Raw genomic sequence first — 23863 nt, forward strand, 5'->3', positions numbered from 1 at the left:
TCACATCCTCTTCTAGTCTCCATGGACACCAAGCAGCCAGATAATTAAAAAACAAAAACAAAAAAAACCAACCAAAAAAACCCAAAACTACAGCTTGAGTATAATAGAACACCACAAAATACGTGCTCTGCCGCCACTGTAGGGAACTGTCTTGTCAACACTTCTGTTGACTATGGAGCGCTGGTGCCAATCACAGTTATGACGACATCAAATCCACACCTTACATACAGCAACAGAACAGGGAAAGCATCCAAATCCTTTATGCTGTGTTTTCAGGGAAGGATTATTCTAATACCTTATTATATAATTAAAAACAGATCAAATAATTGTAGTCCAGAGAGATATTTGCCCCCTCCCAACTCAAACACCAGGATTGTATCTGGGTCTATTTAAAAAGGTTTTGTGAGTCCAGAACGCTTTCCTTTTCCTCTTAATAGTATCAGAACAAACTTGCTGGCAATTAAAAAGGCAGACGACGCCGGACAGGTGGTGTGCGCCTTTAATCCCAACACCAGGGAGGCAGAGGCAGGCGGTTCTTTGTGAGTTTGAGGCCAGCCTGGTCTACAAGAGCTAAAAGGCTCCAAAGCTATAGAGAAACCATCTCAAAAAAAACCAAAAAGGTAGATGACATCAGTCAAAAGCAGTCAGCCCTCAGAACATACATACAAGTAACACAGACACTAAGCAAGTCCTATTTAGGAATATATATGCACATACACATTTGCATGCAGCAACAATTTTTTCTTTTACAGTCCCAAATGCGAAGGAGAAGCAGGAAAGGGTACATGAGTGGGTTTGGAGGGAGAAATGTAATTATATTAAAATCCCAAACAATAAAAATAAGCCAATTGCTAGACTAGATTACAAACAAGTCTTAACTTAGGTTGGCAAGAATTCACATGCAGAGCTCTGCCTGACAATGGGCCTCTTCCCCTGGAGCCCTAGGTCATATAGGCACATCTGGAACACCTCACCTGGAAAAGCCTTTTGTGATGATTTTAACTTCTTAGCAGTCTAAGTTTGGAGGAGATCTTGCCTGATGTCATGGGGTTTTAAACTCATGAAGGAGGACAACAAAGCCTACGGCGAGTCTCCCTTACACCCTTCTAAGGGTTTCCCATTGCCTACTTACTTAGTACCTACATCCCGCGTATCTACCTTACTGCCGTCTAAGGGCTTCCCACTGCCTACTTAGTACCCATGTCCGCATGTCCCCTTACGCCTTTTAAGGGCTTCCCAGCACCTGAGACACTGACAGACAACGATCACGTCTCAGAGACAAGATGAAGCAGAACAAAGGCAGAAAGCTCATCCTCCAAGGCAACCATCCTTTGAATCTGTCTGGTACCGAGAGCTCTGGGTTCATTCCAGGGGCTAGCCGACTCAAAGAGTTCTGTTTATATAGACTCACACCATTTTTAAAGTCCTTGAACATTTCAGTCTGAGGAAAAACAGATCTTTACAAGGGAAGGTGGGCCTACCCACAGCCCCACTGTAATAAAACATGGATCTATTAATGCTGAAAACTGTGCTCAAAGGTATGCACAGCTGAGAAGCTGGGCTGAATTTATTTATACAAAAAATGAGATAATTTATGTAAAAGATATTCACAAGGCTGATTACAAAAATGGATATGTATCTTGAAATTTTTCACTTAATTTTCACCAAAGCAACTAAAAATCCAGCAAAGCTGTCACTAAAGAAGGTCTCATGGAGCTGGTTATGGTGGCTCATGCTTGTAATTACAGCACTTGGGAGGCCAATTCGAAGGTAACACTGCCCGGAGTTCAAGGCCAGCCTGGGTTACAGGGAGAGACTCTAAAAGATGCCTAAAAAACAAAAATACAGCCGGGCGGTGGTGGCGCACGCCTTTAATCCCAGCACTCGGGAGGCAGAGGCAGGCGGATCTCTGTGAGTTCGAGACCAGCCTGGTCTACAAGAGCTAGCTCCAGGACAGGCTCCAAAGCCACAGAGAAACCCTGTCTCGAAAAACCAAAAAAAAAAAAAAAAAAAAAAAAAACAAAAAAAAAAAAAAAAAGTAAACAAGCGACAAAATCCCCCCCAAGCCCCACAGAACAGTAACAATGTAATAACCATCTCTTGATTCCTTGCACCTAGCACTCAGACCCTCTGCAGAGGCTACCAGCAACATGTAAATCTCCTTGCTCTGTTAAGTTATTGAAAACAATTTCTTCCCTGGGCAATCATTCTTAAAAAGCCCAGCATAATTTGGGATTGCCATCTTTACCCAGGTGGGCTATTGGTGTCACTGTGTCAGTTTTTACACAATATGAAGACAATTAGTCAAATAGTCATAGTGCCAGGAAAATTCAGTATGTCATCGAACTCATGAAAGAGGGTCTGTCCACTGTATGTCCAACGGTGGGAAACATGTTACAGCCAATTCAGAGCAGCAGAGTAAGAGCTTGGCAAAGGAACAAGCTGGGTCAGGCCTATCTTCTTAGCCCAGACCAAGCTACACAAAAGGCAGGCATCGAGTGTGCTCATTTTTCTATCTCAAGTGTCCAGGACACTGAAAGACAAGAACTATCCTGGCGTTACTCTGCCATGCTCAGTGTTCAACCCTATGATTCCACCATCTATACCTCTGTATGGATGACATGATGTGTATACAACACATCAAGATATTTGTCTCCCCTCCCTGCTCACAATAGAGAGATGCTAAGAAGTATCTCAGTCACTCCATAAATATTTATGACAGTTCTGTGCATGAGAAAATGCAAGAGGGAAGGAACTTCTACTTTATAAACTTGGCTCCTTAATCATGTATATTTTCCAATGTTACCCTTCTTCAACATAAATAAAACGATGAAGAATACTAAGAATTAAAATCACAGCTGGATTGTGGTGGCGCATACCTTTAATCCCAGCACTTGGGAGGCAGAGGCAGGTGGATCTCTGTGAGTTCGAGACCAGCCTGGTCTACAAGAGCTAGTTCCAGGAAAGGCTCCAAAGCTAAAGAGAAACCCTGTCTTGAAAAACCAACAACAACAAAAAAGATTAAAATTCACATGCAATTAACAAATACATTATATGTCAGATAAAAATGTTCAATTATGAATACCATGGATGCCTTTCAATTAATTGTTAATTATTTAATTGCTTATTTGTGTTAATTATGTATTCTGAGACATTCAGGAATTAAAAAATCTTTTTTCTTTCTTTTTGCTTTGAAATAGGGTCTCTATGTAGTCCTGGTTGGCAGGATTGGAACTCAATAGCCCAGGCTGGCCTTGAAAAGAGATCCAGCTGCCTCTGCCTCCCAGTCCTGGAATTAAAGGTGTATGCTACCACACCCGGCTCAAAATCATTTCCTTAAATATGAGAAACATTTTCTGTAAAGTTGGAAAGACCTTGTAGATCTGGGGAAAGTTTATTGAACGGCTGTACAAATGGAGAGACATCCTAGAGGATGTAAAGTCTTTCAACAAAGCACAACAATATGACTTTCACTGTACTTGACTTGATAGATGAGTAAAAGTGACCTCAACCAAGACTTCTAATATTTTTATTTTGGAGTAAATTACAAATATATTCACAGAGCCCATGCCAATTTTTCAGCTGCAGCAAAGCATTTCCATATTTGTTTTATCAGACTTAGTTTTCAATTTTGTTTAGGCTACCTATAAAAAGGTTTACTTCCCCAGGCAAAAGGGGGGAATTTTCCCTCCAATATTTGCTTTTCTGAAAGCTATATTTACCACTTCGTAGACTATCTGGTGTCAAGGAGCCCCCCCCCCCCAGATTTACTCTTTTGTCAAACTAAGAAGAATTCTGTATCACAGGACTTACTCTCTATGTAAGTTTGCTCTCAGATCTATTGAGCAAAAGCGCAGTATCTGAATGTTTTCGCTAGGAATAGACAGACTGAGTACTAACAGCACTTATTTCCGATTGTTCTTTATGAGAAAATGTGCTGAGTGCTACTGACTATCCCTAAAGTGATGTAAAAGATAAAGGATTTACAACAGGCACCAAATTGGAATTCAAGCTGAACCAGACACTGGTATTTAGTTCAATAGAAGAGAGATTCCCCACCAGGCTTGACAATAGAGACTTAAGCAACTGGAGGGAAGGGGGAGAATTAAACTAGCTTACTAATTACAATGCAGTTCTGCTCTGCAACACAGGGAAATTTCTATTATAGGGTGGGATTAAGAACTTGCTTTGGTTTAAAAAAATTTCCTCGAGTTTGCAGAAAGTATCAAAATGTTTAGTATCATCATATCCCAAATGCAAACTGTTGCACACTACTTCTAAATACCTATGTCACCTTAAAATAAACCTTGCAAAGCATGCACAGACAAGCATGCGTGGACTTCTATGAGCAGTACTCTTTGAAGACACTAGAAGCATCAGTTACCCAGTCATAAGGAGATGCTGATATAAACAACGCACCCATCTATATAATGTAACGTCTTCGAGGTGACAATGTAAAACGAATGTTTATTAAAATACATTCCCAAGGAAGACTCATGAAATAGTAACGTGGAGAATGGGTTAAAAGCTGCGCTGTTTTCATTTCATGAATAAGGCAGGCATGGGGAACGCAATCCCAACACTCAGGAAGCAAAAGCAGGGGTACTGTCATAAGTTTGAGGGCCCGGGTAAACTACAGCCAGCCATCTTCCCTCCCCCAAAATTATTTTTTTTAAAAAGGCACAGTTTAAAGTTCCGTTTCATACTGAATTAAATTTCTAACACATTTACCTACTAAACTACTAAGTGACTGGAATATCCTTTCTACTCAAAAGCAGAATGAACTTTAAAAGACAGCTCTCAACCTGAGATCGGTAAATGTAAAAGACATGCCAACTTCACTAGCTCCACGTAAAATACATCTTCGCTGTGCAAAGGTATCCAAACACTTCAGGGAGTCTCCAAAAAACTTCAGACACATGGTCGCGAAGAACACCACGTATCAACTTTCCTAGAAGTTACCTAACAAAAATCCGGGTCTCAAAATTAACAATGTATCTACCCGTCTTCTATTGAACCAACAATCTTACTTACAAATGGGCTGACAATTGCATCAGAAATGAAACTCTCTTACAACTAAGACTGAGAACGATATGGGTTCTATGAAAAGACACGGTACTGGCCCAGTTAGACAGCCACAGTCCCCAGTACATCCCATTTATAAACCCTAATCTCTAGAGATCAGACAAAATTCGAAGGAAAAGCAGAGAGAGATGGTTAACAAGAATCCCTTAAAGGCAACTTCCTACGAGCTTGGAGGCACCCGCTTGTTGCAGTCCGTTCTAGAAACCAGAAAGGGGCTTTAAGGGGAAGCCGCCGTCAGGCAGCGACAGGCAGGACACACGCGTTTCCCAAGGCCGGGCTGTAGGAAGGCAGCGACACCGGTGGGGGGAAGCGGGACCGGGCCCGGGGCTGCCGGGGTCTGGCCGCTCCGGAGGGCCAGGCGGGGGGAGAGCGGGAACGGGGTGCGGGGCTCGCCGGCGGCCGAGCGAGCGGGCGGGCGGGGCGGCGCGTCAGGCGCGGCGGCACGTGTGCGCGGGGCGGTGGGGAGGCAACCGGCGCCGCCGCTGCACGGGCCGGAAGGGCCGGGGCCGGGCGGGAGCGGCGCACGTGGGCTGCGGGGCCGCTGTCCGCCCAGCCGGGCCCGACCTGCGCCGCTCGGCCGACGAGCTCCGAGGGCCACCGGGCCGACGTGGTGGTGGTGGTGGCGGGGGAGGAAGGATCGGCTCGCCGGGCGGCCGGGGCCGCCGATTGGCTTACCTCCGCCTGTTTCCGGACCACATTGTCGGGGCTGAGCAGGTTTCCCAGGAGCAGGTAGAACTGTTGCTGCTCCGCCGCGGCCGCCGCCATTGCGCTAGGCGTGAGAGAGAGAAGGAGGGAGCCGTGAGGCGCGCTGGCGGGCCGGCGGGAGGGTTGGGGGCGGGCCCAGCGCGGCGACCGGCACCAGCGGCGGCGCGGGGCTAAGGGGCCGGGCGGGCAGGGCGGGGCCGAGGGGGGGGCAAGGGAAGGCCGGGGCGGGGCCTCGCGCCCTCTCACCCCGCCGCGGCCGCCGGCGCCGGCGTCTCATTGGCTCGCGGCTCCGGGAGGGGAGTGTCCAAGACGCCCCCCCCGGAGGGCCGCGCCGATTGGCCACGCACCCCGCGGTGTCGTCACTCCAGCGCGCGCCGGGAGGCGGGGCCGGCGGGTGTGCAGCGGCCCGCGGGGCGGCTGCGCCGCTAGGTTTAGGGGGGTTCTGGAGAGCCGCGGGGCGGGTGGGGCGGAGCCGGCCGGGCCAGGCCGCCTGCGAGGGCGTGAGGCCGGGCCTGGGAGGAGGGGCCAGCTCCTGAGCGCGGGAGATTTCGGCGCCGCCGCCTGGAGTCCCTTCCGTGCGTGGCCCGGGCTGGGGCCGCGCCCTCGGGGTTTGGAGCTACAGGGTCCCCCCCCATCCCGATCGCCCCAGCAGCCGGCCCCTCCGGCCTCCAGCCTCTCCAGACCCCTACGTCCGTCTGTCTCTCCGATCTCCACCACCCCCGGGTTGTGACTCAGGCCGCCCCTTCCCGCAGCTGCCCTGTGACTCACGCCCCGGAGCTGCCCCATACAGGGGTGGCTCATCCTGGGACTCTCCCGCCACACCCCTCCGCCCGCGATCGTCGCACACGGGCTTTCACGCGGCCTCCGCGACCGATCCCGGGGTTTGGGGCTTCTTGGCTCTCTACGGTTGGGAGAAGTCGTGAGACAACCCCTAACTAACTGATCTTAGGGAGAGTTGATGCGGGCCAGCTTGGAGGGGCTCAGAGAGAGTCATCTCTCCGTCTACCTCCCCCCAGCTTCTCTCTCCCTCCCTCAATCTCTGTCTCTGTCTCTCTCCTCTCTCGACACTAGCCTCGGTCTACCTTTCTAGCTGGAGCTGCCTAAGCCGGGGAGAGCAGAGCTCAAATCAAGGAACTGGAGGAAGACGCCTACTCAGAATCATGACCACCATTCACAATCGCAAATATTCTTATCAAAATAAAGAATCGACTCCCAAATTAATGTATGAAATGGCCTGATATTGGAAAAAAATAAAAATAAAAAGATTATCTCAAGTTGGAAACTAGTTCTACAAAATAGATGTGCTAGCTTCCTGTGGAGAAAGAACCGAATCAGGGTGGTGGAACTTTCTCCAGAAATCAGATTCTGTTGTAAAAACCTTGGCTGGCTCTCACAGCTACAGGATTATTTCGGGGCTATTGCCCAGACTGCTGAGAACCTACTGTGTGTCCAAGGCATTGCTTAGGCCGAGGACGACAGTGGGTGAAGAGAAATCACGTCCTGTCGAAAGGACACTACCTCCCCTAAGGTACAGGTTTCCCAGCCTGTGGCCTGCAGGTAAGATCAACAAAAGGACACTACCTCCTCTAGGGAACAGGTTTCACAGCCTGTGGCCTGCGGGTAAGATCAGCAACTCATAGGATTTAACTTGAAGTTTTTATTTCTTGTTGGTGATTCTGCTCTTTGAAAATCTTAAATATTTTCTCTTGGGTGATTTTAAAGATTGCATCACCCAGACCCAGGGCTTGCAGATTCTGGCCAGAGGCCCCAGGATCCACTTGGAAATGTGAGAGCCAACCACAACTTTTACAATGGAATTTGGTTGATTGATTTCTGGAGAAAGTTTGCTCCTCTGGTTTTAGCTGCCATGCTGGCAGAGTTCTTTCTCCACAGGAGGCCAGCACAACTGTTTTGTAGAACTGGTTTCCTCAGAATTCATTCTTTGGCCACATTATTTTTTCGGACCATTTCTTACGTTAATTTGGAGTCGATTTATTTTGATAAACACATGTGTGTGTGTGAATAGTGAATTTGATTCTGAGTAGACGTCTTCCTCATTCAAAGTTCTTAAATTTGGGAAAATTACATACTGATTTTTTTTTTTTAATTAACTAGGGTAACAATGAAATAAAAATTATGTAGAGACTTGCTCAGGGTATGCCTGATTTCAAGTTTTTGCTTAGTATCTGCTATAAATAAAATATAGATACTTATTACATAATATGTTTTTAATTATATACAATATAAAATATATAGCTTATATTATATATTATAAATATATATATTTTAAATATTGATATATATATTTAAATGGCAGTCTATCCATTGCACGTATGCAGGGATTGGGGATATAAGTCAGTTGGTAGCATGCTTGCCTAGCATGCACAAGGCCCTGGATTTTATAACACCGCTTTAAAGGAAGTCTGAAGATTCATGCTTATAATCCCGGCACTCAGGATGTGGAGGCAGGAGGATCAGTTGATCATCCTTGGCTACACAGAGAGATGAGGGCAGCCTGGTCTACATAAGGCTTTGACAAAAACAACAAAAACCAACCAAACAAATATGCAGTCATTATTAAGCAATAGATGCCCCGGTGTCAGTTTGTATGTCAAGAAATCTGTGCTAGGAGTGGTAGTTGTGTTATCTGTGCTAGGAGTGGTAGTTGTGTTATCTGTCTTAGTTGTATTTGTTGTGGCAGGGTCGGATTGTGTAGTTCTTGCTGGACCAGAACTCAGAGATCGACTGTCTCCCAAGTGCTGGGCTTACAGGTGTTTACCTGTTGGTAACACAAAAGGTGTCTAGTTCAAAAGAAGATGTGCCTTCAGTTTAAAATGCAGAATGTGCGGGTGTGGTGGCGCGTGCAGGTAGGATTTGCTGAAGGAGGCGGAGGCAGGAGGATCTCTGTGAGTTCAAGGCCATCCTTGGCTACAGAAGGAGTTCCCCGGACAGGCTCCAAAGCCACAGAGAAACCCTGTCTGAAAACAAAAAACAACAACAAAAAAAAGGCAAAATATACATGAAAATTTAAAGGCAATAGGACATTAATAACATTTTATATTGATAACATGTACAAATAATATATTGGGTTAAAGGCTATTAATCAGATTAACAATATTGATCATTTTGGCTGTTTCTCTTATTAAAGTGTGACTGGTTAGGAACTCAAATAATATGTGGTTTGCATTTTTGGCTTATATTCTACTTCTATTGAATAGCGCCCTGCGAGAGAATAAAATGAGTAGAAACAAAGCTGCCTCGTGTGTTCTCTCAGTTAGATGAACTGAAGGACTTGAATAAATCAGTTACCCACAGTGCTTTCTGTTGCTCCCAGTTCTTCGACTTGATTCTCAGGGATTTGGAGACATGGCACAGCACTCTCTGAGCGGTGTTCCTTGCTTAGGAATTTTCTTTCCCTGCTGGTTTGACAGAAACAGAAGACAGTTGGCTCAGGTCAAATCTGATCTTGTAGAATAAAAGCTCACGATTGAATTTGGGGCCTGGTGGTGCACTCATTAGTCCTAGCACTAAGGATGACCTGAGTTTGAGCCCCAGGACCTACATGAGAAAAAAAAACTGACTCCCCCAAGATGTCTGTTGACGTCTACACACAGATGCACACACACGCGCGCACACACACATACACACACACACACACAGAGTATAAAAATGTTAAAACAAGTACTGGTCAAGAGCTAAAGAAAAATAGTTTCCTGGATGATGACTTCATTTAAATGTGGCAAATGGATTTAAATAGTGTCCCTTTGCTGCATTTTAAACATGAAATAAAAATAGACTTAACAGAAGGATTTCATTTTAAGATTAATGTTTTTACTTAGAAACAAACATGTTGAATGTAAAAGAATGGAAAAAAACACATCATATAAACAGTTTCCACAAGAAGGCTGACAGGACGGCACTGCATCACACAAAGGCATCTCCGGGAAAAAAGGTGTCTGGAGAGCTGGGTGGAGTGGGCACCTGAAGCCTGGGGACTTTGAGTTCCAGGTCAGCCAGGGCTCTACCTCAAAAGGCCAAATGAGTTCAATCCTTGGAACCCACGTAAAGCAGGAGAGAACCAACTTCTCATAAAGTTGTCCTCTGGGCTGGGAGGTGATGGTGCTCGCCTTTAATCCCAGCACTTGAAGGCAGAGGCAGGTGGATCTCTGTGAGTTCAAGGCCAGCCTTGTCTACAGGGCTAGTGCCAGGACAGGCTCCAAAGCTACAGAGAAACCCTGTCTGGAAAAACAAAAAAAAAAAAAAATGAAATAAAGTAAATAAAAAAGTTGTCCTCTGAACTCTGTGTGTGTGGCACACTTGCATCTCACATTTTTAAAAACAAAATGTCATGTGTGAAGGGTTATTTTGATTACAAAAGAGTCAACCAATCAGAAAGATACAGGTTAAAATTTTATGTTAATTTATATGTAAAAGAAACAATGCACACATATCTATATGGAGCAGATAAAGGATCCGTGTGTGGAAGTCAGAGGACAGGGAGTTGGCTGATCTATTTTGGCAGCCAAGACACAGAAGTTTTAAACATACATAAGCATTAAAACCCAAATAAATACACAAAGTGAAACCTGCCCCACTTAAAAAAGGAGACAATTCAGTGAGAGCAGCTTGGGACTTTAGACCCCACTTGCAGCAACTGACAGGTTAACAGGCACATAGCCAGAAGACAGAGTGGAGACGAGACACCCTGCAAACCCAGTGCCTCTACGAGATTTGCACAGGACGTGCCACCCTATAACAGCTATGGACACACATTTTCCTCCAGGGCATGCACAGCATGGTCCAGAATGGATCCTATTTTTAAAAGGTTGGGATCGTAAGAGACTGACCACAACAGACTGAGATTAGATACAAGAAATCAGAGAGCTTGACATGTATGTGAGATTCACCAGTACAACCTTCAGGGGCAGCTATATTAACGAAGTCACAAGAGGAATTAGGCAAGACCCGAGAATAACGATAAAACCTTCAGACAGCAACACTGACGGAGCGCCATGACCGCTCACAGGAAATCAGAGCTGTAAACACCGATGTAGGGAAAGACGCGAGATGCTAGGAGGAATGGTTCCTTCCAGTAATCCCAGCACCTGGGAGGCCGGGCTCCCGATTCTCCTGCTGCCATCTCCCCAGTGCTGGAATAACAGGACTGTGCCATCATGCCTAGCTCCCGAGTTTTGGCAAAGGTCCTGTGATGGTTAGTTTTTTTTGTTTTGTTTTGTTTTCAAGTTGGCTACTTTGCGGTACCCAGTTGTCTGGTAAAACGCAAGGCCACTGCTGTGAAGGGTTATAAGGAATGTGATTTAACATTTGTAATTAACCAACAGATTACCCTCCGTGAGGTGTCTTCATTTTCTGCAATTAACTGAGGCCCTGATAAGAACCATCAGATGAACTCACATCCCAAGGAGTGGGTGAGCTTTAGGCTCATTCTACAAAGTGACATCAGACACAAATACTCAGATATTCTATGAGATGTGCAGAATGCACGATTGCTGTGTGCCTGAGGATGGGACGGGGTGGGGGGGAGAAGAGGTGAGAGAGTAGGGTACTACTGACACTTACGTAGCTTCTTTTAGGGGTGCCATAGTTACCTCAAATGTCTACTTATAGGCACAGCCCTTAGCCACCAGGGAAGAGCGAGCTGCCACTGAGGAGCTGCCTGGATCAGACAGCCTGCAGGCAAGTCTGTGGGGCATTTTCTTGGCTGTCGATTGGTGTGGGAGAGCCCAGCCAGTGGTGGGAAGGTTGAAAGCCAGTAGAGCAAACTGTCAAGCAGCCACTCCCCTTTGGTTTCTGCTTTAAGGCCCTGCCTCGTTCATACCTTGGTCCCCCTCTTATGATAGACTATAATTTAGGAAGTACAGTAAACTCTTTCCAAGTTCCTTTTGGTCATGGTGTTTATTCTGAGTAGCAGAAAGCAAACTAGAACTGGGGTGATGAAGAGGTTCATGAAGACAGCAGTGGTCACGATGTACAATTCTGAATATCCTAAACTAGTAGCTATAAACTTTAAAAGGTTGAACTTGGGCTGGGGAGATGGTTCAGACCATAAAGGTGCTTGCCAGAAACTCTAACAACCTGAGTTTGATCCCATGGCCTACGTGGTAGAAGGAGAGAACTGGCTCCCAAAAATTGTCCTCTGACCCCCACGGGCACTGAGTCACATGAGCACCAACATTTATGTGCAAACCCATACCCATGCAATAAATAATTAAACTTTTAAAGCATTCTGAACCAAGACACACAGAGGAACACATTAGTCCCAGCTCTCTGGAGGCAGAGGCCAGCTGATCTCTATGAGCTTGTGACCAGTCAGGTCTACCAGGGCTAACCAAGGCCTACAGTAAGACCCTGTCTCAAAAAAGCAAAAAACAAAACTCACCCCCAAAAACCCAAAGCAAAAACTAAATGAAAAAGTTCATTTTTATGACACATGATCATATTCCAATAGTTATTTAAAAATACATTACAACTCTGAAGGCGATTGATCTTGACCTCAATTACTGAATCTTTCCCCATCATTCATCAGTATTTTTTTACTTGTGTTCAGAATGTATGGATGACAGACAGCATTCATGACTCTCAAACCTCTGAACATTCCTATGCCAGCATTTGGAGAGAGAAAGGACAGGGTGACTCCAGCAGGACTCAGCCTTCTTTGTTATTCACAGAAAACCTCACCATGGGGTGGATGCTCAGATGTGCTTAGCCTTGAACCCTGCAATGGCACACCCAGGGAGCAGCACCAGTGTGACGTCACGTCTCACTCTCACGGCTACTGCAGCCTTTCTGTCCTTTCTACTCTCTTCTGTCCACTCTTCTGTCCACCCTTCTGTCCCCCCCCCCCCCATGCACTTTGTACCATATTTAACTAATAATTAGTATTTAATGAGCATCCTTGTCATTTGTGTATGGAATAGATATTGGATGGGCCCCATCTCTATGCTGGGGGTTGCCATGCTAGGGAGGTTGAAGACAGAGATTCCCCCCCTCCTTTTCTTTTTCTTTCTGAGGAGGTCTTACTACAGAAATCAGGTTGGCCACACAATCACTCTCTTCTGCCTCCACCTCTTAGTGGTAGGATCACAGGCGTACCCTACCACACCCTCAGGCTCACCGTCTTTTGAAGGGAATGAAACAACGGGCAAATGAACTAAGAAGACAATTTCCCACAGTGATAACTGAAGGACAGGATCAAGACTGATTGGAGGGCGAGTGGCTACGTTAAGGTCATGGTGTTCGAGAGATTTTATGCTGAGAAGGAAGAAAAATGAGAAGAAATGGAGGTGTGGAGAAAAGAGCCCAAAGCTGTAAGGTGAAAATGATTCATGTATTGTAGAGAGGAGAAAAGCATACAGCCAGGATGAAGCAAGGCAGGTGGGGGTGGGTTGGGAGGCACCTACTGGCCTGGCCGCCACCCAGGCTTTGTCTCAGTTTAGCCCTGTGACTTGCTCTAAGGAAAACCACTGGACCATGTCACCCAGTATGGAGGCTGACATTTGTAATCCCAGGACTCGGGAGGTGGAAAGCCAGAGGCCCAGAGTTCAAGGCCATCTTCAGCTACGGGACCTCTTGAAAAGGGCCAAAACAAAGCCACAGAGCTCTAGAAGTACAAATTGGAGAGAAGGAGGGAAAGTCAAGGTGCTGGGGGCTTTGGGAGGCCATTGCTATGTGGCATGGTCTACTAGGGTGAGTCAACAGCAGTGCTCAAAATGGTCAATTTTTGCTGGTTTTTTTGGTTTGTTTTTTAATCTCAGCTGAGCATGGTGGCATACCTTCGATCTCAGCACTCAGGAGGCAGAGGAAGGTGGACCTCTGTGAGTGACTTCCAGGCCAGTCTGGTGTGCTCTCCTTTGTAAGTTCCCTGAGAACACAGAGACCCTGTCTCAAAAAACAAAGAAAAAGCCAGGTAGTGGTGGTGCATACCTTTAATCCCAGCACTCAGGAGGCAGAGGCAGGCAGATTTCTGTGAGTTTGAGGCCAGCCTGGTCTACAAGAGCTAGTTCTGGGACAGGTTCCAAAGCCACAGAGAAACCTAGTCTTAAAAAAACAAAAAGCAAACAAAACAAAAAAAACCCACCAAAACAAAGAAAATAAAGCTGGACACAAATTCATTTTTTTGTGATCTTAAATATGATTTGAGGATCCTCTTTAAAAATTAAACAAACAAATAAAAAACCCACTAAGTACAAAATGTAGTAGAGAGCCCCAACTGGATAGGTCCTGAGCCAGGGAAAGCCCTAAAGAAGATTCACGGGATTCACGTTAAATCTTCCTCTGGTTAAGTTTGAAGCTTGGGGTTTGATGGCATTAAATAAATGAGAAGAAGGTGTATGTGGGGTGTGTGTGTGTGTGTATGTGTGTGTATGTGTGTGTTACGTGCATGCATGTGCCAGTATGTGCAGTGTGCATGTGGAGGCCGGAGGATGACCTCTAGTGTCCACTGCCTTTGCCCTGAGATCAGATCTCTTGAACCAGAACAGAAACTTTCTGGCTCACCTGGCCAACAAGCTCTCAGCAGCTGCCCATCTCTGCCTCCCAACATTTAAATTACAGACTACACAGTCATGTCTGGCTCTTTATATGGGTGCTAGTGGTTTGAACTCAGGTCTGCACACGTTAAGAATGAGAGTTTTTAGCCCGTGAGCACCCTGACCTCAAATTCTGTGTAGCTAAGGATGCTCGTGAACTGTGATCCTTCCTCCACCACCTTTCCCAAGTGTTGGGATTATATAGGTGAGCTCCACCACGCCTGGATTTCTCTCCATTTGTGATCACAAGCATTTCTTTAGTACTTAGAACTCACTAATGACTGGGAAAACCTTTGTATGGGCAAGCAGGTGCAAGAGTCATTCCATTATCTTGACAAAGTTTTTTATTTTAAATCTTTTTCTTACATATCAAGAGAGGTATTTTTAATGTGTTTTTAATATTTATTATTGTTGTGCACTTGTGCACGATGTATGTATGTGGGCACATGTGCCTGGCAATACGAGGTTACAGGACGATTCTACGGAGTGGGTTCTCTCCTTCCACCATTACAATGGGGTCCAAGGTGGCCAAGTTTGGCAGCAAGTCCCTTGACCCGTGCGTGAACCGTCTCACTGGTTCCAGTTTTCTTTAACCGTGAGCTCTCCTGACATCTAATCCACTTCACCTCATCTGTGTTTCGGGAGGGTTAGACCAGGTCCCTGGGGTGTCTTCCTGCGTTTGAGCATTGCCAAGTCAGCCACCCATTGTGCTGTAACAGAGCTTCCTCCAGAGCAGCCGGCTCCTCAGAGCTCTTCGCCCTGGGGTTCCAGACCCGTGTTCCTACATCTGCCCTGGTTTTTAGAGGGGGGGATGGTCTTTCTCTATCGTCCGCTGTCATTTGTGGTAACTGCTAACAAACATGGCAGCAGTCTTAGTCCGTCAGCTACGTGCTGTCTGGTTTCCTGTGTGCTCTAAAAGCCACATACCAACAATTATTTGGCCACTTATATTCTCTCTCTCTCTCTCTCTCTCTCTCTCTCTCTCTCACTCTCTCTCTCTCCCTCCCTCCCTCCCTCCCTCCCTCCATCCCTCCCCTCCCTTCCTCCTTCTCTCCCTCCCCTCTTTCTTACTTGTCTATTTGAGATAGAGTTTCAGGTAGCCTAGACTGGCCTTGGACTTATGTAGCTGAGGATAATTGAATGTTTGTTAGAGGGAAGAGGGGATTTCTTGAGACAAGGTTTTGCTCTATACCCCTGATTGGTTTGGGATTCAACATATAGACCAGGTTGGCCTCGAATCCAGAGCGGATCTTACCTTTGCTTCCCTAATGGGGTCACAGGCATGAGCTGTCACATCTGGTTTTATGGATTTTATTCGATGCTGGAGACTGAGCTCAAGGCTCCAAGCCTGCCAGACTAGGACTCTACCCACGGAGCCACTCTGCCAGCCCCACTAACTTTCCGTCTTATAACTGTGCCCTGGTGCTCTCTTCTCTCTAGAGACACAATGTCCCAATCCAAAGCCATCTTTCCTACCCGTGTCACCCACCGTTCATATGCAGGAGGTGACAGAACTGTTTAGGGAGCTCCATAGAGTGGAGATGTTGGTCTATTTGATCATTTTCTTTGCAAGGTGACACTGGTTTCACCCTGGTGAGGACACTCGGTTCTCTAGGAAGTGGCTGAGTAGGTGGTTCATTATGTAAGCCGTTTTGGCTACTGAATGTTTGATTTGGTTTCCCCACAATGAAGATGAAATATTTCCCCTCATTTACTCCTAAAAGGACACAACCATAGTGTCTGGGAGCCCAAAGTGGGGGCTCCCGAGACTTCAAACAGAACATGGTGAGATGCTTGAAAACTCATCCCGCTGACAGCCAGTCTGCCTTGGAATGGGGGGGACTGCATCCTGGTGGGTTTCATTTAAATTACTTGGTAAATATGAAGTGAAGAAATAAAAAATGAATGTCAGAATTATAAAGGAAACTAGGTCTTTCTGTCACTTAGAAAATAAAGTGTGGCCCAGAGAAAAGCCGATCGACCTAGCATTGACTTACGTGGGTGTTGCAAAGATCCTGGTCAGGAAAAGTGGCTGTGCTCATACATGGGCCCTGGTAAGGTTTCTCCCCGGAACCACCTGTGTAAGACAAAAAAATCATGTCTTATGGTTCCGGATGTGACACACTGCGGGTCGTGAGGCCAACACTGCTTTAACCAATCAGTCAAGTTCATAGAAACAATGGCCACTCTTCTTCAATCTTTCATCCTTGGTTTCTGTTCCCTAGACTTTCAAATTCACTTCCTCTGACATCCCCTCCCCCAAGATGCTGCACCTCCAACCCCAGGGAACAGGAACCTCAGCCAGGAATACCTCCCCTCTGTGAAGCCTGCAGGGAGCTTGAGGGCTACTCACAGTAGTCAGGGCTGTTTTCGGCACTGGGCTTGCTGCAGTCATAGGATGGCACTAACCCTACAGTTCTGACCTCACAGCTCAGAGAGGTCACCATGGAGACATGAGGTTGCAATTGTGACCTCCTGCCTGTCAGCCACCAGTGGCCATTTGAGTTGGCCCACCCACCAGCTGCAGGGGCCTGGACTGTAAATTTGGATAATACAGGGCAAGTATACGTGAACCCATAAAAGGGAAGAGTAAGCTACTGGCCCTGGAGAAGAAAACTCAAGGAGTCAAGGGGCATCGGGATAGGGCACAAATACACCGCCAACTTCATCTTTTAGCCATGTGAGGAGTCTCTTTACCGGTGGATTTCAATGCTCCTTTTTATTCTGCACTAAGCACTATCAATCTCACAAACATATATAAAATTATGTGGAAGCAATAGGAAATTCCATATTAAGTCAGGCTGACACTTGGTTTTGTAATAAAATTCTTACATGACATATGCACTTTAGTTGGGTTGTATATTTTCCTTAATGCCCACTCGGGTACAGTTATTGCTTTTCTATTCTCTTTATTAACTCAGAATTAAACAGTACGTTGTCAGCTTTAACACTGTCTAAGGAGACTGCCGGATCCTTTCTGTGAGTTTCTGTTTTTTCTTAGTAAGGCACGTGTTCCCAAAGGAACTCCCAAAAACTTCTCAGCACCCATTCCTTGGTCCCTCATCTTCATTATTTTGTTTTGTTTGTTTGTTTTTGTTTTTTGTTTTTTCAAGACAAGGTTTCTTTGTAGCTTTGGTGTCTGTCCTAGAACTAGCTCTATAGACCAGGCTGGCCTCGAACTCACAGAGATCTGCCTGCTTCTGCCTCCCAAGTGCTGGGATTAAAAGCATGCACCACCACCGCTGGGCTTCATTTTTGTTTTTGTTTTTTGAGACAGGGTTTCTCTGTGTTGCTTTGGAACCTGTCCTGGAACTCACTCTATAAACCAGCCTGACCTCAGACTCAGAGCTCCGCCTGCTCTACCTCTCAAGTGCTGGGATTAGGTGTATACCACCACCTGGCTCTTATCTTCATTTTCCTCGCGTAGAGCTCCTAACGTTTTGGTTCTTAGGCTGGTATCTTCTGGGCATTTTTCTCAAGGATCCTACAAGGAATTTAAAAGCCAGTTTTCTGTTTTTTCAGTAAGAAGTCTCAAGTAGTTCAGGCTGGCCTTGAACTCCAGGTAATAGAGGCAAGGCCTTGTTGGAGGAGGTGTGGCTTTGTTGGAGGGGGTGTGCCACTGGAGGCGGGCTATAAAGTTTCAGAAGCCCATGCTAGGCCCAGTGTGGTTCCCTTTGCTTGAAACTTGCAGGCCAGATGTGAGCTCTCAGCTCCAGCTCCAGCATCTGCCTGCCTGCCTGCCTGCCTGCCACTATATTCCCTGTCATGATGTTCACGGACTAAGCCTCTGAAACTGTAACCAAGCCACTAATTAAATGCTTTTCCTTTATGAGTTTCATTGGTCCTGGTGTCTCCTCACAGAAGAACAGTAACTAAGGAGAGGTCCTTCAGCTATCCCGGAAGCAGCCCTGATCTCTCTCAGACTCCCAGACCTCAGCCTTACATCTGCCCACTCACACACGGGCACACGCTTGCTTCCCTCCTACAAGGGCTAGTTATATTTTAGGGAATGTTGAGCCGTGTACTTGAAAAATAACTAAAAAATAGTTCTGAAATGTTCACATTTAAATGAAGTAACGTACAGCTCGTTACAGAGCTGAAGGGAGGCCAGGAAGCCATGCTCTTTCCCTAGCCTCGCCTGCACCGTTTGTGAGCCTGATGCCGTGGAGAACCAGTATGGCGCTCTTCCTTTAGGGGTGCGGCTTCAAACTGCCTCACAGATCTGGTGAGACCACTCAGCTAGTGTGGAAGCTGGACCACCACCTACCGTAATCCAGATAAAAGCCGACTTTCTTCTTACTCGTCTACTTAGTTTTAAATTGTATTTATCTATTCTTTGAGACTCTCATACATGTATACAGTGCTTTTATTTGCTTTGGAGACAGCAGCTCACACTACAGTGTGAGCTGTCCTGAAACTCACTGTTAACCCAGGCTGTGCTCACACTTGAAGCAGCCCTCCTGCGTCAGTGTCTCCCGGGTGCTGGGATCACACATGGCTGGGCTTTATTTATTTATTTTCCATCAGTAGGCTCTAAATGCCACTTGAAATCAAGCCCGACCACATTCGTGGGCATCTCCTTCTGGCTTGCGATGGTATACTTCAACATGGAGAGCCAGCTCTGCCGATCTTGTCCCTCAGAGGACCAGTCTGAGGCGACCCTCACAGGTTTTCACAGTCCTTTGGCTCAAATATTCATGTCTGTGGGGAAGGCAGACCTTTGGTCGCATTATGTCGTTGGCCTCCGTGTGCAAGACTCAAACTTGTAGGGGCTGAGCAGATGGTCCAGTTCTTAAAGTGCTTGCCTTGCAAGTACAAGGACCCAAGTTCAATCCCCGGTACCTACCTGAGAAAAGGAAAGAGCTGGGTGTGGAGACATGTGCTCACACTCCCAGTGCTGAGGGAGTGAAGACAGGTAGAGCCCTAGGCTCTCGGGATAGCCCGCCTGTCTGTCGTCCCTGTGAATTCCAGGCTGGTGAGAGAGGGGCTGCCTGTGTCTCAAAGAGAAAGGAGAAGAGTTCCTGGGGACACTGGAGAGCATCCCTCTGCCCTTCACTTCACTTGCACACACCTGCCCTGGCCCACACGTGTACACACACACACACACACACACACACACACACACACACACCTATACACAATTGAACGTCTAGTGGAGAAACCCTGAAGGGACCACGGGATTCCAGTTTACCCTGTTAGCGCTCATAGAGTTCGCTTCATGGAGGATGAGATCTGGAGCAACCCGGAGATTAATGATTTAATCTGCAACTGAACCTTTCAAAAAAGACCTTTGTGGGTGAAGGATCGGAACAGACAGTCCTCCACAGAACATGTACAGTTAGCCAACAAACACATGAAAGGTGTTGAGCATTAGTCATGGGGAAATGCAAATCAAAGCCGTAATGAAATGCCTCCTCACCCCCACCTAAGTGGCTGGAGTGTAGGAAGTAAGAATCCTCTTATACTGTTGGAGAGGACGTGAAGTGCTGTAGCAGAACAGAAAATGGTTCAGCAGTTAGTCTTCAAGGAGCCAAACAGAGGCCAGCAAGATGGTTTCTCTCTCGCACACATACACAAACACACACACAGAGTTTCACTCTGTAGCTTAGGGTGGCCTCAAGCTCACTATGTGGGCCAGCCTAGTCTCTAACTTGTAGAAACCATCTTGCCTCAGCTTTGGGAGTGTTGGGTTTATAGATAAGAGCTACTATACTGAGCTAAGAAAATTAATAAATTCTGATACATGCTATAATGTTGGATTAACCTTAGACTCATTTTGCCAGGGGACAGAAGCAACCACAGAAAATGGCACTGGGTCTATTTATATGAAATAGCCTGAAAAGACAAATCTATAGAGAGCGAGCAGATTGTGGATGTGTAGGGTCAGGGGAGAATGTGAGATGAGAATTTAAGATTATTTTTTTAATAAATAAGTGAAATGTTGTAGCATGATTACTTTCGTGATTGTACAACTATAAAGAAACTTACAACCACTGAATCTTACAGTTTAAATGGGTAAATTGTATGGTATATGATTATGTCTCAAAAGAGGAAGAAAGGACTGGGGATATAACTTAATAGCAGAGGTCTTATTTTGCATGCATATGGTTCTAGGTTTTATTCCCAACATTACACACACACACACACACATACACACACACACACACACACACACACACACACACACAGAGAGAGAGAGAGAGAGAGAGAGAGAGAGAGAGACAGACAGACAGACAGACAGACAGACACACACACACAGAGTTCTATCTCAGTTTTTAATGATCTTGGCTGCCAGAATTTTCTTTCTTATTTCTGAATTTCTTATTCACATCTTAGAGATGTGAGCTCTGCTCTCATGACTCAGAGTTTGGAGAAGTTGAGCTTCCTTCCTATAACAATGGCATCGTATGACCTGCTTATTACCTCTCTCTCTAAGGCATGTTCTTGTGAACTGAGTTTTGCATGAAGCATTAAACTATGACACTATAAACTACATCATTCAAAACCAAGGTATTAGACAAGCATGGTAGATCACATTTATGATCCCTACACATGGGAGGCAGAGACCAAAGGTTCAGGCGTTTAGGGCCATCCTCAGCTACATAACCAATTGTGGGGCCCCCTTTTTCCTCATGGTCTGTTGGCATGACAAAGGGCAACAGAAAGCTTGTATGTGCCCTGTGAACACAGCAGAGATAGCTCTCCAGGAGACAAGTTCAGTGAGCCAGCTCTATTCCAGAGTCTAGGGGGGGGGATACAGAATAGGGGCAGTGGCTGGGGTATCACCTGATTTGCATTAAACAGCACCTTCCTATCATAAAGCTCCTAGCACAATGTCTAATTATCATAATGGCAGGGGGGCGGTAGGAGGTGGGGGTGGGGGTGGGGGGTGTAAGTTTCTGTAGGGAACTGTGTGAAGAGTCACACTAGAGATAAGTCAGGCATCCCAGCCTAGAGACATCCTCCAGATAAGGCTAGGTAGAGAACAGGAAGCTGTCTGTTTGGGGAGAGGGAGTCCTCCATACTGCAGAGCTTGGATTGAGCTGCCAGGCCATGGCAGATTGCCTCCTCTGACCAACAGGGCCTCCAAGAATCCAGTGGAAAGCCAGCATGGTCTACATGAACCCATGCCTTCAAAGAAAGAAAGAAAGAAAACAATAACAATGCAAACCCACTAAAACTTTTCCCAAAAGTTGTAATCTTTTTTTTTTTCTACATTTTGAGTCATTTCTCTTTCAAACTTAATGAATGAGACAGAATGATATTTGAACATAAAAAGTCTTAATGAAGTCATGATTACTATGAGTAAGGCTAAGAACATTGTGATGATTAATTATCATTATCGACTTGACTATATTTAGGTGGGTTCACCTTGGAGACTCACCTCTGGGCATATCTATGAAGGACTTAACAGAAAGACTGTACCAGGAGAAAATGCCCACTTTGAACTAGGTAGCATAGTCACATGGACTGGACTCGATAAAGAGAAAAGGAGAAAGCTAGCCAGCTAAGTACTAGCGTCATCTCTCTGCTTCCTGACTGTAGATGACTGCACACAGTGTGACCGCTGCCTCATGCTGCTGTCCCCATGCTGTCCCGCCGTGATGACTGCACACAGTGTGACCGTCTGCCTCCACCGTGATGGACAATAACCTCAAACTGAGACAAAACCAAGTTTATCCTTCCTTAAGTTGCTGTTGTTGCAGCAATGAGAACATTAATAAAAAAACATTTAAAAATCCATAAAAATTTTACCTTTCAAATTTAGCATTGTGAAACTGGAGCACTTGCTGCTCTTGTAGAGGTCCCAGGATCTGTGTGAGATAGCTCACAATCCTCTGTAACTGCAGCTCCAGAGAACCCGATACTCTCTTCTGTCCTCCGTGGACACCAGACATGTATGTGGCGCACATGCGGACGTTCAGGTGAACACACACACACATTAAAATAAAAATAAATGTGAAAACCCACCGTGAAACGCTCTTTAGTTGACCCTTCTTTATTTCTATATTAATCCCTCTGCTAAGCTGTTTTTGTGTACTGGTCGGATCTCAGAAGCCAGAGGTCAAAGAAGCATATTTAATCTACCTGTTACAATACCTCAGTGCCCGTAGCAATGCCATGAACCTGTGTTTACCCAGTACATACTGGGGTTATCTGTTGCCTGGTAACAGAGGAGGCTAAACTGATAAATGGAAACAGGACAGTGAGAATGTCGAGGGTCATATTGAATTTCGTGAGAACAGTAAAATTAATGTGAAGCATCTTGGGCAATGAGTGATGTCTACACTCTTCATAAGGTCAAGGACACGACCAGGAGGCTCAGAGAAGTGAAGAGGAGATGTGGGAGCTCACACACCTGCTGCTCGATGAGCCTGCTTCTTGGCTGAACACAGCATGGAGATTCTTCATTTGAACTTTGGTCCAGAGTCTGACGTCATTCTGCAAGGGGATCTGCCTTTACCACTTACAGCTGGTAGTGTTTTTCCTTTTTCATTAAAAATTCTTGATCTTACATTATATCTTATCTTATTTATCTGTGCGTATTAACCCACCATGGTACGAGTGGATATTAGAAGACAGCTCTCAGGAGCTGGTTGTCGCCTACCATGTGAATTGCAGAGATCAAACGCAGGTCGTCAGGTTTGGTAGCAGCGGCCTTACTTCCACCCACCTCACCAGCTCTGTGGTGTTCCGATTGTAACTGGGCCCCACAGCCATAGGGAGTGGTACTGTTGGGAGGTGCGGCTTTGTTGGAGGAAGTGTGTCACTATGGGGGCGGGATTTGAGGTTTCCTATGCTCAGGATACTGCCCAGTGTCTTAGTTGACTTCCTGTTCCCTGAAAGCCAAAATTAGTCAGCACCATGTCTGCTTACATGCCGCCATGCTCCCCACCATGATGATAACGGGCTGAACCTCTCAAACTATGAGCAAACCCTCCCCAACACTTTATAAGTGTTGCTGTGGTCATGGTGTCTCTTCACAGCAATAAAACCCTAAGATGCACTCCATTGTGTGTGTGTGTGTGTGTGCGCGCGTGTGTGTATGTGTGCGCGTGTGTGTATGTGTCTGTCCAGAGGACTGCTTCCAATGTCATCCTCAGGAATACGGCTCATATCCTTGAAAACAGAGCCTTTCTTTGGTGTGGAGCTCACTAATTAGGTTAGACTAGCTTACTCATGAGCCCAGGGATCCTCCTGCCTCCACTGCCCAGCACTGGTATTCCAGGTGTGTCCCATCCTATGTGGTAATTTTATGTGGGTTCTGGGTAACAACTCAAGTCCTTGTTCTTATAGGGCAAACACTTTACTGAATAAGCAAGCCCCCTCCCCAGCCTTGGGGTTTCCCCTTCCTCTCTTAGAAGCTGTTGAATCATCAGGCAAGATGCCCAGGAGAGGTAACAGTGTGGTAAGATGCCCTTTTGAGGAGTATCTGGAGTTAGATGCAGCTCTTAGAGATGAAGGGGAACAGCTCTGCTTTGGGGTTCTTTCTAAAAAAACAAAGCCCAGGATTTGTCTCTAAG

The 23863-nt window shown here is 46.0% G+C and overlaps 1 protein-coding gene across 1 annotated transcript in view; it reads right to left on the reverse strand.

Moving 5' to 3' along the window:
• Positions 1-5960, reverse strand: part of Ipo5 (importin 5) — a 38365-nt gene extending 32405 nt beyond the window's left edge. The window contains exon 1 of the mRNA XM_038310147.2: positions 5761-5960. Coding sequence (XP_038166075.1) covers positions 5761-5850 — 90 coding nt within the window. The 5' untranslated portion in view covers positions 5851-5960. The remainder of the gene's footprint in view (positions 1-5760) is intronic.
• Positions 5961-23863: the final 17903 nt, after the last annotated feature.

This window comes from Arvicola amphibius, chromosome 13 (genome assembly GCF_903992535.2).
Source record: "Arvicola amphibius chromosome 13, mArvAmp1.2, whole genome shotgun sequence".
NCBI classification, from domain to species: Eukaryota; Metazoa; Chordata; class Mammalia; order Rodentia; family Cricetidae; genus Arvicola; species Arvicola amphibius.